The sequence below is a fragment of the Cydia splendana genome, chromosome Z, assembly GCF_910591565.1.
Source record: "Cydia splendana chromosome Z, ilCydSple1.2, whole genome shotgun sequence".
In the NCBI taxonomy this organism is placed as follows: Eukaryota; Metazoa; Arthropoda; class Insecta; order Lepidoptera; family Tortricidae; genus Cydia; species Cydia splendana.
The window spans coordinates 43968621-43980806 of NC_085987.1; the positions used below are offsets into that span (position 1 = coordinate 43968621).

A 12186-nucleotide genomic window follows, 5' to 3' on the forward strand; every position below is an offset into this window, starting at 1 on the left:
GAGGTCCCAGCGTTTTCCACAATTCCGCCGACCTCTATTTCTCAAATAAGGAAAATAAAATAAATCTATATTTGTACCTACCACCACGGACAGACATTATAGTATGTGATGTACGCAGCCCTGTATTTAACACAGGAAACCCTCAGAATTATCATAACAAGTTTATTTGTTGTAGATACTGAGCGAAAGCGAGCAGCTGCGTCGAGAAGTAGATTCCAGCGGCCCACAGGACGAGTTAGAATACTGGAAGAAGAGGGGGGCACAGTTCTCCCAACTAGTTTCCTACTTACAGGTAAAGAAATTAAAAAAAAATATTTTTAATTTTTTTTTAGCACTTTGAATATATCTAGTTAATATTGTATTTAAAAATACATTTCTTATACCTATATGATTTTGAAGTACCTAATATTGTTATGTGCGCTAGACCCTCGCTAGACCCCTTCTAGGTAAAGGCCTCCTCCATTGATTTCCACTTGTCTCTGTCCTTTGCTATTTCAATTCAATTCAATTAAGTGCATTAAAACAAAAGTGGAGGACTGGAAGGAAACTTGGCGAGACGCATTTTTTCAAAACATTACATCTTATTATTTATAAACTGAAATAAATGTACCTACTAAAAAAATGAACAAAGCCTCCAGTGCCCAAGACTGGAATCGAACCAGCGTCCTCTTTCTTAGTATGACATTTATTTCAGTTTACAATTATTCAAATATTCAGAAAATAATTTAATTTGTTCTAATAGGCACTTCTAATAGTATCATATCTTATATTTAACATGCAATAAATATGATTTTCAAATTAATATAAAATAACTATTCCCTCTCTCATTAGTTTTGTATCCCTAGTAGTCACATGGCCAGTACCACTACCACCAGTTTTGACATTGACATATTCACTCACGTCTAAGTAACTTACTTTCTATGCATCTCGCTCGTACTCGCATATTAGTGTAAGCGAGATGTATAGAAAGTAATTTACGTAGACGCGAGCTAATATGTCAATGTCAAAACTGGTGGTAGCTGTACAGGGCCGCCTCCGCGTTTCAAAAGTTTATGCATAGTGAAAGTTAAATTGTGTGCCGATATCGGCCATAATCTAAATTTTTTACCTTCTGTCTAGTTTTGTATCCCTAGTAGTCATACGGCCAGGGCCGCCTCCGCTCCGCGTAAACTATGCGTAGGCCAAGGTTTGATTTTAGCAGGAGTTATTATTAGACCAGGCCCCTATTTCACCACGGTGACAGGTGCGACAATTCGACAAATGGCACAGGCATCCATGGGCTACGGTTACCGCTTACCATCGGGCGGGCCGTATTCTTGTTTGTCACCATCATTGTATTATTTAAAAAAACTTTATTATATCGGCAAAAAACAGATATTTCTCTTGCGATGTTTATGATGATAATGATGACAATTGTAGTAGTAGTAGTAGTAGTAAAACACTTTATTGTACAAAAATCAAAACAAAACAGGAAAAATAACATTCGTCATTAGTACAAAGGCGAACTTATCCCTTCAAGGGATCTCTTCCAGTTAACCTTTGAGCAATTGAGGGAGAATTGGAGACGGTAGACATCCGTACTGTACCAACAGCGTAAATAAAAGAAAAGAAAAGAATAATAATAATAAAAACGAAAAGTTTCTTAGTTACTTATAATGTTAGCAGCTTACCTACAGCAAATATATACATATATACACAACTAAATACATATATATTATATAATACACATTACCTACATATATACAAAAACTACAATACCGCAATTGTCACAAGATTTAAAATAACTTTCGGTAATTCTTGACAGAAAATGAGTTCTGTGTCGGACTTTCGTGACAATTGTCGTATTTCTTGTGACAATTGTCATTAGCTACGCAAAATAAGTACTTATTAACTGGCGATATAGTGGAGTTTTTTTTAATTAACATGTTGATGGCAAACAAGCTCACCGCCCGTCCGTAAGTGGTTACCGTAGCCTATGGAGGCCTGTAACGTCAGTAACAGTGATGTCGACAATTGTCGCACCTGTCACGGTGGTGAAATAGGGGCCAGGCCAGATGTTTCCACATTATGCCCCGCGGTGGAGGTCCGGCCTTCGAAACCTGTCAAGCCTAGCCTACATAGTGACCCCGCAGCAACCAAAGACCCCATATTTTGGCCCAGCCGAATGTATCCATACTGCAGTGTGGCCTGCGGGTCCAAATATTTTGGATATTCTTGGAGTCTGTTGCTTCCTATTACTTATCTTCTTTAACACTTATTTCTACCAATTCCTTTTTAAATAAATCATGAACTTAAAGTATGTCATCATTTATCAACATGATCATCCGTTTATGTAATCTACAATAGCATGGGCAAAAACATACACTGTGCAATCAGGGGCCGATATGCAGACAGATGAAACATGTCTAAGAACCACCGCTAGAAAACCTGCTTTGAAATAAATAAAAACTGCATCCAAATCGGTTTACCCGTTTAAGAGCTCCGGTGCCACAGACAGACACATACGATACGTAGTGGTCAGACTCACAACACTCTTTTTTTACTTCGGTGGCTAAAAACTTACCTAAACATATTTTTTGCACAGGACAACGAAGTCCAACTAACCCTAACCTGCCTCCAACTAGCCAACTCCAAAGTCATCAAACTCTGGCGCGACACGGACCACAAGATCACCTTCTGCTACAACGAGGCCAAAGACAACGCCAAGTTCATCCAGGCCATGGAGAAGTGCTGCCATTCGTTGTACCTGGACGATCCGGTGAAGATCAAGGACTCAATATTGAGTCTGCTGCAGACTGTGCGGTTGATTCATAGTGTGTCACAGTTTTATAATACGTCGGAGAGGATTTCTTCGTTGATGGTTAAGGTAAGATTTATCACCGATATAATGCTATGCTAAGTTATGTTGTGACACATATCACAAGATCACCTTCTGCTACAACGAGGCCAAAGACAACGCCAAGTTCATCCAGGCCATGGAGAAGTGCTGCCATTCGTTGTACCTGGACGATCCGGTGAAGATCAAGGACTCAATATTGAGTCTGCTGCAGACTGTGCGGCTGATACATAGTGTGTCGCAGTTCTATAATACGTCGGAGAGGATATCTTTGTTGATGGTTAAAGTAAGATTTATCTTCGATAATATACGTTGATCGGTATGTTAAATCCTTTGAAACATTGTAATATCAGAACAAACAACATAGCTATACATATATGCTGATCGTGACAACTACACCATTTGAATTGTACTATTTAGCGGCAAAAAGAACGTAAATACTACTAGTGCCACATACATAGGTACTAGTGCTACAATTGCAACCAATTGGGTCACGTAAAATTGATTTGCAGAAAAAAGCTATATGTTTGCTGCTAGGCTGAATCCAGAAAACTGTATGACATTTTAGTCTCTAAGTATGACCAGGAACCAGCAAGGAATAAACCGGTTCCCCCTGGTCATGGGATGTACATTAAAAGAATTTTCTCAAAAATGGACGGCAAAGTCGAATTTGCCGTTTAAAAATTAGGCCGCGAAGCGCGTAGTTTATGGTCAGTCAAATATTAAAAAGTTAAAAACATTGCAGTCTCGATTTTGGGACTGCAATGTTGCATACAAATTCCATTATTTGACGAGTTCCAAACTTTTTAAAAGTTGAAATAGCCATAATAAATGAAGGCACAGGCCCATTAAACAGCCAAACAGATTATTAGTGCTTATTATTATAATGTTGGTACCGCGACTATTTAGATGTCTCGAATAGGTTGGCGTATTTTCGGCAGAAAAATACACTTCTTTTTTTATAAAAAACATAAAAAGGCGGCAAAGCAAATTTCTCTGTGAAAATATATACGTAAGAACGTTGCTTCTGTAAAATATTTCTATGATATTTATATTTCTTGCATCATTTTTGAGAAAAGCACTATATATGACTCGGCTGGAAGGCTACTTGCTGGCTTCGGATTCGATTAAACGGACTCCCAAGGTCGTCCGTTTAATACGAATCCTCAGCCTGCAAGTAGCTACTTCCGAGCCACGACAATAATTTACTATTAATTTCGGACCAATTTCCTACTTTGTGCAGTGACAATCAATTTGAAAGTCGCCAGAGACTTTAAACACTATTGTCACTGTGACAAGGTATAAAATGGGTCGGCAATAAAATTAAATTCTTTGACTGTATGTTCCGTTCACTGGATCAACATACCTAGCCTATTTGCCTAATGTTGAAAATTTAACTAAGCTATACACGATGATTTTTAATCGGTGATCAGGAGTAGAAAAATAAGTAAGTAAGTAAATACACTTTATTGCACCACAAAGAAAAAAAAATACAAAACCAGATTTACAGTGTAAATAAAGGTAGCAACAGGCGGTCTTATCGCTGTAAGCGATCTCTTCCAGACAACCTTGGGGTAGCAGGATATAAAGAATAGAAAACTTTTAAAACAGGTAGTGCACGAAATAAATTACAGGAATAAGAAGATTACACATTCGATCATATACAATTATATAAAAATAAATATGTACCAATAGGTACAACCAAATAGTAATATCTAGCCCAAAAAATATTAATATCTAGCCCAAATTAAACTTATTATGCTAGGTCTCACGCAATTATCTCATTGTTTAATTAATTAAAAGTTAAAAGATAAAAAAATACATGGTTATCCTACATGAAGTAAATTCGATACGTCAAGTGTCATCGATATGGCGGGAAATTTGACGGATCTATGATTTTGTTTATGCATATGAGAATGACAATGACAAGTTATTACTCATAAATTATCACTTGCCATTAAGTTTGTAAAGAGACTATAAATCATAGATACCGATTAGTAGAGTGACAAGGATTTTGATCTCAAAATTAAAATTATGATTAAAAAACACAAGTTCGTTTCCACTTCTACGTGATCACCGATTAAAAATCATCGTGTATTTGACCTACTATATCGCTGGCTCCTCAACCAACCATCTACAACTTTCAGATAACCAATCAAATGATAGAAACCTGCAAGCAATACATCACATGCCGCTTCAAAGAAACCATTTGGTCCCAAGACCGAGCCCTGGTCCGGGACAAGCTGATCCACTGCCTAAACCTAAACAAAACCTATAGAGAAACGTACCTGTATGTTAAAAACCAGCCGTTTTTGCCAAACACTGAGCAGTTCAGTTTCTCTGAGAACTATGTTTTTGGGAAGTTTGATACGTTCTGTAAGAGGGTGAATAAGATTATAGCGATGTTTGATTTGATGGAGGACTATAATCATTTGTTTGCGAAGAGGATGGAGGGGTTGTTGCTTGGTGAAGGTAAGGTTACCACATTCCTACAGAATATATATTACATTTGAACTACAGAATTTATATTAAGTGTCAGCTACACCCTTAATTTGGCGGTGTCCAAAATACTGTATACAATCGTATACCCTCTTTTTGTATTTTTTTTAACCAGAATCATTGATAATGTTGAGCGCCAAGGAGGTTTGAACTCACGACCATCCGTGATTTTTGCCAAATTAAGGGTTAGCAAAAAATCTACGAATTTATGACTTATTTGACTGTACGATTCGATTTCAAATCGAGCGATTTTTTATAATAGGGAGTATTACTGCAATGTTCTGCCGCCAGAGTGCAGTTAAGTTGTTTAGTAAACCATAGAGTAACTTATACATACTAGGCCTTAAACAGTTTTTTGACAAGTTTTCACTTTGGTTTTCACTATGACATTGATGCACCGAGGCGGTTTGTTTACAGGTGGCCTACCGCGAAACGCGAAAATCGAGATTTATTTATCTGCCTCTCTATCGATCGAATAAGCAAGAGTGACAGAGAGGCAGACGCCGAACTTTCGATTATTTCATAGTAGGCCATGTGATTGACGCATGATGTGTCATTGATGATGTCAATGAGGTTTGTTTACTGTATGTGCTAATGGTGCCACCTACGCAGAGCTTTGCCTAATATTCTCTATTGTGTAATGTTAAGTTTAGAAAAGTAAAGTTTTGACATTGCTAAAGTATACGTTCCACGATAAAATATAATCGTAGGTCGCTCGATGGAAAGTCTTATTAACATTCACTGCCAAGAACCACCTAAACTAAAGGGGTTCATTTTGTATTGAAAATGTGGCGCTTGGCGCTGAAAGCGTAAAACTTTCATAAATAGTAGGTATGTCGAGTTCGTGTTAACCCTTTATATCTTATGAGTACTTGGTATTCTAAAACATTGGTAGCTCAATCATTAATTTAAACTAAATTAACTTCTATTGCGATTATACAGTGTGTTACCAGCCATCGGGCTTTTATTAAAACTGGTAATAATAGCAGTTGTTTGCGTGTATTAGCAAATCATAATTATGTAAATTAACTGCTCAATTAATTAAATTTCCAAAATTCGCACACGCAATGTAGTGGGTGTACTGCGTAATTGTCGTTACTCATATCGCTAACGCACGTGGTACAAGGCATGTCGTGGTACGAGGGTAAAATACTGAGACAATTATTGTAAATTATTGTCGTCCTTATCATTGGGTTCATGTATGGAGGTTTTAATACATTAATTAAAGAGTTTTTTGTCAACTTTGACATGACAATTTCAAAAATCGTCAACACGTCGGGTTGTCAAAACAAACCAAATAATATTAGAAAAACTGGTGGCTTTTCTTTAAAATGGGTTACAATGCTCGAGAGTTGTTGATACACGTGCAACTGCAGCTCAAGGCTTAAGGCTTTATAGGAAACACTTCCCAAATTGACGACATCCACACAATGCTCGATTGATAACAGCGGCTTTTCAGCGAGTTCGTGAGAATAAGCCAATCGCCCCTGGTCAGCCTGAAAGGGCCATGCACGGGATCATGCCAGTGCAAGTTGAGGAAAGGATTCTCGAGCACTTCAGACAGGTACCAAACCAACGTCAAGTACTCGTATTATGTGGGGTTACTGTATTATTTTATTACAATGTGGGGTTTGTATTTCAGTTTAATTTAGTTGGTAGTAAAGTCTTTATCAATGAGACCATATCTTAAGTGTATCTTGAAATAAACTTCGTAATAAACTAAGTATGAAGAGCTGTAATTAGCACTTACTTGTCAATTTACTGTGCTGTACATTGCGAACAATTAAAATTTTGTTAGAAAGTTAACGAAGTCTGAAATTTAGTTTATTAATTAAATTAATGTCATGGTTACATTATAGATATACCATATTTTAACCTCCCTTAAAAAAAGCCCGGGTCCTGGTAACACACTGTATAAGATTCAAAACCTATTGCGATTTCGCGTGCATTATGCGGCGAGGTCATACATTTTCATCAATGGGCTTACTTTACAAAGTCTAACTCATCTATCCTATGACCGCCTGGTGGCGGCTGATGTTGGCTGCTGCTCGACGTTGCAACAAAACAACAAAATAGTACATTGCGCAACGTGGGGGGTAAGTGGAATATTGTACTAGACTCTATTATATTCACGACATTTCAAACATTCGTCCGCCATATTGAAACTTTTTGGCAGTGTAGGCATCGAAGGCACAGACCCATCGACATTCAGTCACAATTGAAAATTGTGTAATAATATTTTAAACGGCTATTAAATTAATCAAATTAAATATTTTTAAGCATAAACATACATATTAAATAATAATCGTCGGTATTTTAAAAGTAAAACTCCTTTATACCTTGACTTTAAACAAAGTGTTTTACTTATAACCTACATGGTTCGTATGAATTGTTGACATAATAAAAAAAAGCTATAACTGTCTAGGGAGTAATAGCTTTTTTTTTACAATCCATACAATATAGGCCTTTGTCTTTCAGTACACCTGCATGAAAAAGGGTATTTTTCGAAGTCGGTGGCGAAGTCAACGACGAATATTCTTAATATTGAACTTGGCTCTCATTTCACATTTATGTTTTTGATGGGATTTTTTTAACTTGCAGATCTCGAGGAAGCCGTCCACGCGTTCGAAGAAGCAAAGAAGGCAGTAACCAGTTGCCAGTACGACTATTTGGACTACAGGAATAATGAATTCGACAAAGACTACCAGGCTTTCGAGCAGAAGACGAACATGCTACGGGAATCCATAGGGAACACTATAGAGGAGAACTTTTCCAGCGTGTGGGAGACGCCGCAAGGCATCAAGTTTCTGACCAGGTTTGAAAAGGTAAGTGCTTTGATAAGTACTACCAGGTTTTCGAGCAGAAGACAAATAGGCTACGGGAATCCATAGGGAACACTGTATATAGAGGAGAACTTTTCCAGCGTGTGGGAGACGCCGCAAAACTTCAAGTTTCTTACCAGGTTTAAAAAGGTAAGGACTAGATTTTGGAACGGAAAACAAACGTAATTACGCGTATCCACAGGAAACACCATAGAAGAGAGCTTTGCCACTGTCAGTTTGTGGGAGACGAGACGCCGCAAGGCATCAAGTTTTTAACCAAGTTTGAAAAGGTAAGCGGTTACGTAAGGACTGCCAAGTCTTGTAGCAGAAGAACAATGCTACGTGAGTCCAAACAAGTATAGTACCTACCTATGTGACCATCTTTGACAAAGTACTTAAATAGTACTACCAAGTTTTCAAGTAGAATACAAATATGATAGGTACGTGAATCCATAGGAAACACTGTAGAGGAGAACTTTTCCAGCATGTGGTAGACGCCGCAAGGCATCAAGTTTCAAAAGGTAAGCGTTTAGATAAGGACTGTTTTTGGAACGAAAGACAAACAAAATACGCGAAGTCCATATTAGGAAACACCATAGAGGAGAATTTTGCCAGCGTGTCGTCGTATGGCATCAAGTTTCTGACCAGGTTTGAAAAGGTAAGCGTTGTAGTTGTTTTGTAGTGACTGTACGAGTACCATCGTCCACACATGACATACAATTATCAACTTTAATTCAAAGAATAAACGTCCAATGGTCGATTCAGAAAGTTGCTATTGGTTCATCAATATCGGTCTAAATTCAGCATTAGTTCTACAAGACGCGAACAATAGACATACAATATTAGAACTACCGTGGCTAGTACCAGGACTACATGAGATTTGCAAGTTGTTTTAGAACTACACACAACTGCCACTTTGTCACTGAAAACATTATCTTTGTTTCGTCTGCAAATGTATCAACGAGTAAACAGGAAGAGAAGAGTGCGATATTTTACACAAATATAGCTTTTATTAAAATTGTAAGCAAACGTGATATGTTGTAAATGTTAGAGCAGTGGTCTCAGATTTTTGAAGTGAAAACTTCTTTAGCGGCGCTGTGCAATTTTTGAAGTGGGGAAAAAATGTTAAACTCGAGACAGCCTAAGGCGTAAGGTGTAACCCTCTGTTTCTACCGTGCGGCGAAAATGTATGCCTGAGCCTACTGTTTCGTTTAGGAGGCGCAGGGCGCTTGCGTGACGTCATGTGTGACAGACAATGTCATTGTTTTTGATTTAAATGCCATCTAATGAGTTTCCCTCAAACTGGTATTAATATAACTGTAGTACTCACAGTGATGTGCTTAGGGGTTTCAAGTAATGCGACGAAATAACGCTAGATGGCGTTAACCTCAATTATACATAGTGCTGCAGACATTTTGCACTAGATGGCGCTGTTATTAATATTTTGAGTTACAATGTCGTTGAGTTTTCACTTCTGCTGGCACTCCCGGACTGCAACCCGTTGTTTATTTTTTCTCAGCACTTCAATTTGTCAATTAAATATCTGTCAGATATCTAAACCAACTTCATTAGAAGCGCGGCGCGTGGGGCGAGCCGGCGCTTTGTTTATAGCAGTGGATCCCAAAGTTGACTGGGCTCCGACCCACTTAATAAATACTGCCAAATTCGGGACTATTAGTACTATTTGTACATAAAAGTAAATGTCATATAATGAATTCAAAAAATCGTTATAAGAAAACAGGTTTTTTTTACCTAAACTACTATTTCCTCTTTTTGGCCTCAGAAATGCGTGGTTAAAATCTTTCGGGTTCCTAGTGAGCACGTTGCATAACCCAATATAAGCACCCTCGCTACTCTGACAATATCAGGCGGTCTAGCATGAGTTACATTCTCGCGCGCGACTCCATCTCGTGACTTCAAGTATAGACTCGCGCGCGAGAACGCAACTTATGTTAGACTGCCAGACGGTGCACTTGTACCACTAACCACTAATTAAATTCAACCTGCATGTTGTCCGACGCAAGATCAAAGGCTTGCACCTACCAGGATATCATACTATTGAAGAGATGAGTGCAATCATGTTGAAAGGGGTGCATCGGACACTGGGCAGTGGAAAGTGAGTGGGGGTGGCCACCTCCTGTTGTGTCATAGTCGAGAAAGTTTCTAAATTTGTGATATCTGGGGGTACGGCCGTGCCGCAAAGACGATTTTCTATACAGATAACATTACAAACTTGTCTCATTTTTGTATTATCCTCAGCGAACTTGAATAGAGTCTGGCTAGCCAAATATTGTTGACAGATATTTCCTTGTTGGATCACCAATTGTCTATGATATTAAAAAAAGCTAAAAGTCAGTTGTCAATTTATGTCATTCATTCAAATTTTTTGTGGCTTATAAGGGGTTTATTTTAAATAATGTTAATAATGACTATACCGAGTGAGGTTCGCAAACTACTATATTTAAGCTCGTAAACAATTACGACGATGTGCGAAGTCGACGTGAAGCGTGGTATAACGAAAAAGTGCAATGTTTACAAGTCGTAAACAATTTAGTAGGTTGGTGCTCTTATCTTTTTTGATACTTTAAGTAGTAGTTCTAACATTTGCCTATAACTTTGATTAAGTACGTGAATTAATTAATACCTGAATCTTATAAACAGGACAAGTGTGTAAAGAAACGGATAAACTAGAAGTTCTGGAAAATATAAATAAAATCAAAACATTGGAACGTAAACATGTCTGTTTGTCGTTGACTGTACTTTACATAGTGGTAGAAATGATGTGCGCTGACTCTGAGTGCACATGTCAATGTAACGTAATTTATATCCTTAGATACCTTACGTGTGCACAGAAAATCAAAAATATTTTCTAATATCAAAACTATAATTCCTACTACACAAAGTGTGACCAGCCCAAGATTTTTTTCACATCACCTATTCGGAAAGGGGCTTTTTGTTCCCTGCTAGGAGGGATCAAAGTGGCACTTTTCTTCCCTGCTAGGACGGATCAAAGTGGTACTTTTCTGTTATAGGACACATTGTTTTTCATTTTTACATACAATTTTTATAGCTTAAATAGCGTTTTGATACATGATAATTTCCTCATTTATTTATTTTTTATTTTCCTCATAGTTGATGTGAAAAGCAGTATCTGTCACACGGTATCAAAATTATTTCGTCTTGGGCATTAACACTTGAATCCCTCATTACATTACATTGTAGAATCCATCGCTTCATTCAGGATTCAATGTACGCCCTTGACGGAAATATATCATTTTGATTTCCCGCCAAAACTTTGTGTAATATTTCAGTAGCCAGACTCTACCTATTATAGAAGTCATGACTTAAGCTCAAATACGAGTATGACCCCATGTCATATTGTGTCGCGTGTGACTAAACTTTGCTACGCTCAGATTGAAAACGTCAAATATTGTAATGCTGGGCAAAATGTTTGACTGATAGAATTTTATTTTGGCCAATCAAAAATTCAAAACTTTTAGTAAACAATCAACTTTTTTCAATAGAGGGAAAATGTGTATTGTTGGGAAATATTCATTGCCGCGGGCGCGGTGTATACTTATGAAAAAGGGATCAGTGATGTCTCATGGTGTGACTAAATAATATATGTGGACCATTTTTTGAAGTCAAAGCTCCGTCTATTTGCTCCCAAGTTCGGCTTAGTCACCCTTCGCAGTCTGTACATACCAAGGAAACATGAAATTGTAGTTGAAATAGTCTAGAATTCTAGATGCGCTAGTATAATTCGTTTTTTTACAATCTTGACGTGTCTTTTTATTGAAAAACACTTTTGAAAAATAAGTAAAAATTATGAATCATATACGATTATTTACATTCTGTTGCTTTCATAAGTAGAACGTTACTGATTTTTAAAAAGCGTACATATATGCTATTGTAGCGTGCCAGAGTGGAAAATCTAGTTACAAGTTCGATGACTTCGATGGTGCCAAAACTTTTATTTATTAAGAAGTTTTGAACGCCGAGTACGGATAACTCATTTTTACGATTTTT

The 12186-nt window shown here is 37.5% G+C and overlaps 1 protein-coding gene and 1 long non-coding RNA gene across 2 annotated transcripts in view; one reads left to right on the plus strand and one right to left on the minus strand.

The window, feature by feature from the left end:
* LOC134804157 (uncharacterized) overlaps nt 1-12186 on the minus strand; it is a 460972-nt gene that overhangs the window by 314553 nt on the left and 134233 nt on the right. The window lies entirely within an intron of this gene.
* Nucleotides 1-12186, plus strand: part of LOC134805146 (dynein axonemal heavy chain 5-like) — a 30207-nt gene that overhangs the window by 4324 nt on the left and 13697 nt on the right. Inside the window, exons 3-7 of the mRNA XM_063778448.1 lie at nt 176-292; nt 2585-2866; nt 2925-3122; nt 4984-5308; nt 7937-8160. Of these exons, the coding sequence (XP_063634518.1) occupies nt 176-292; nt 2585-2866; nt 2925-3122; nt 4984-5308; nt 7937-8160 (1146 nt within the window). The remainder of the gene's footprint in view (nt 1-175; nt 293-2584; nt 2867-2924; nt 3123-4983; nt 5309-7936; nt 8161-12186) is intronic.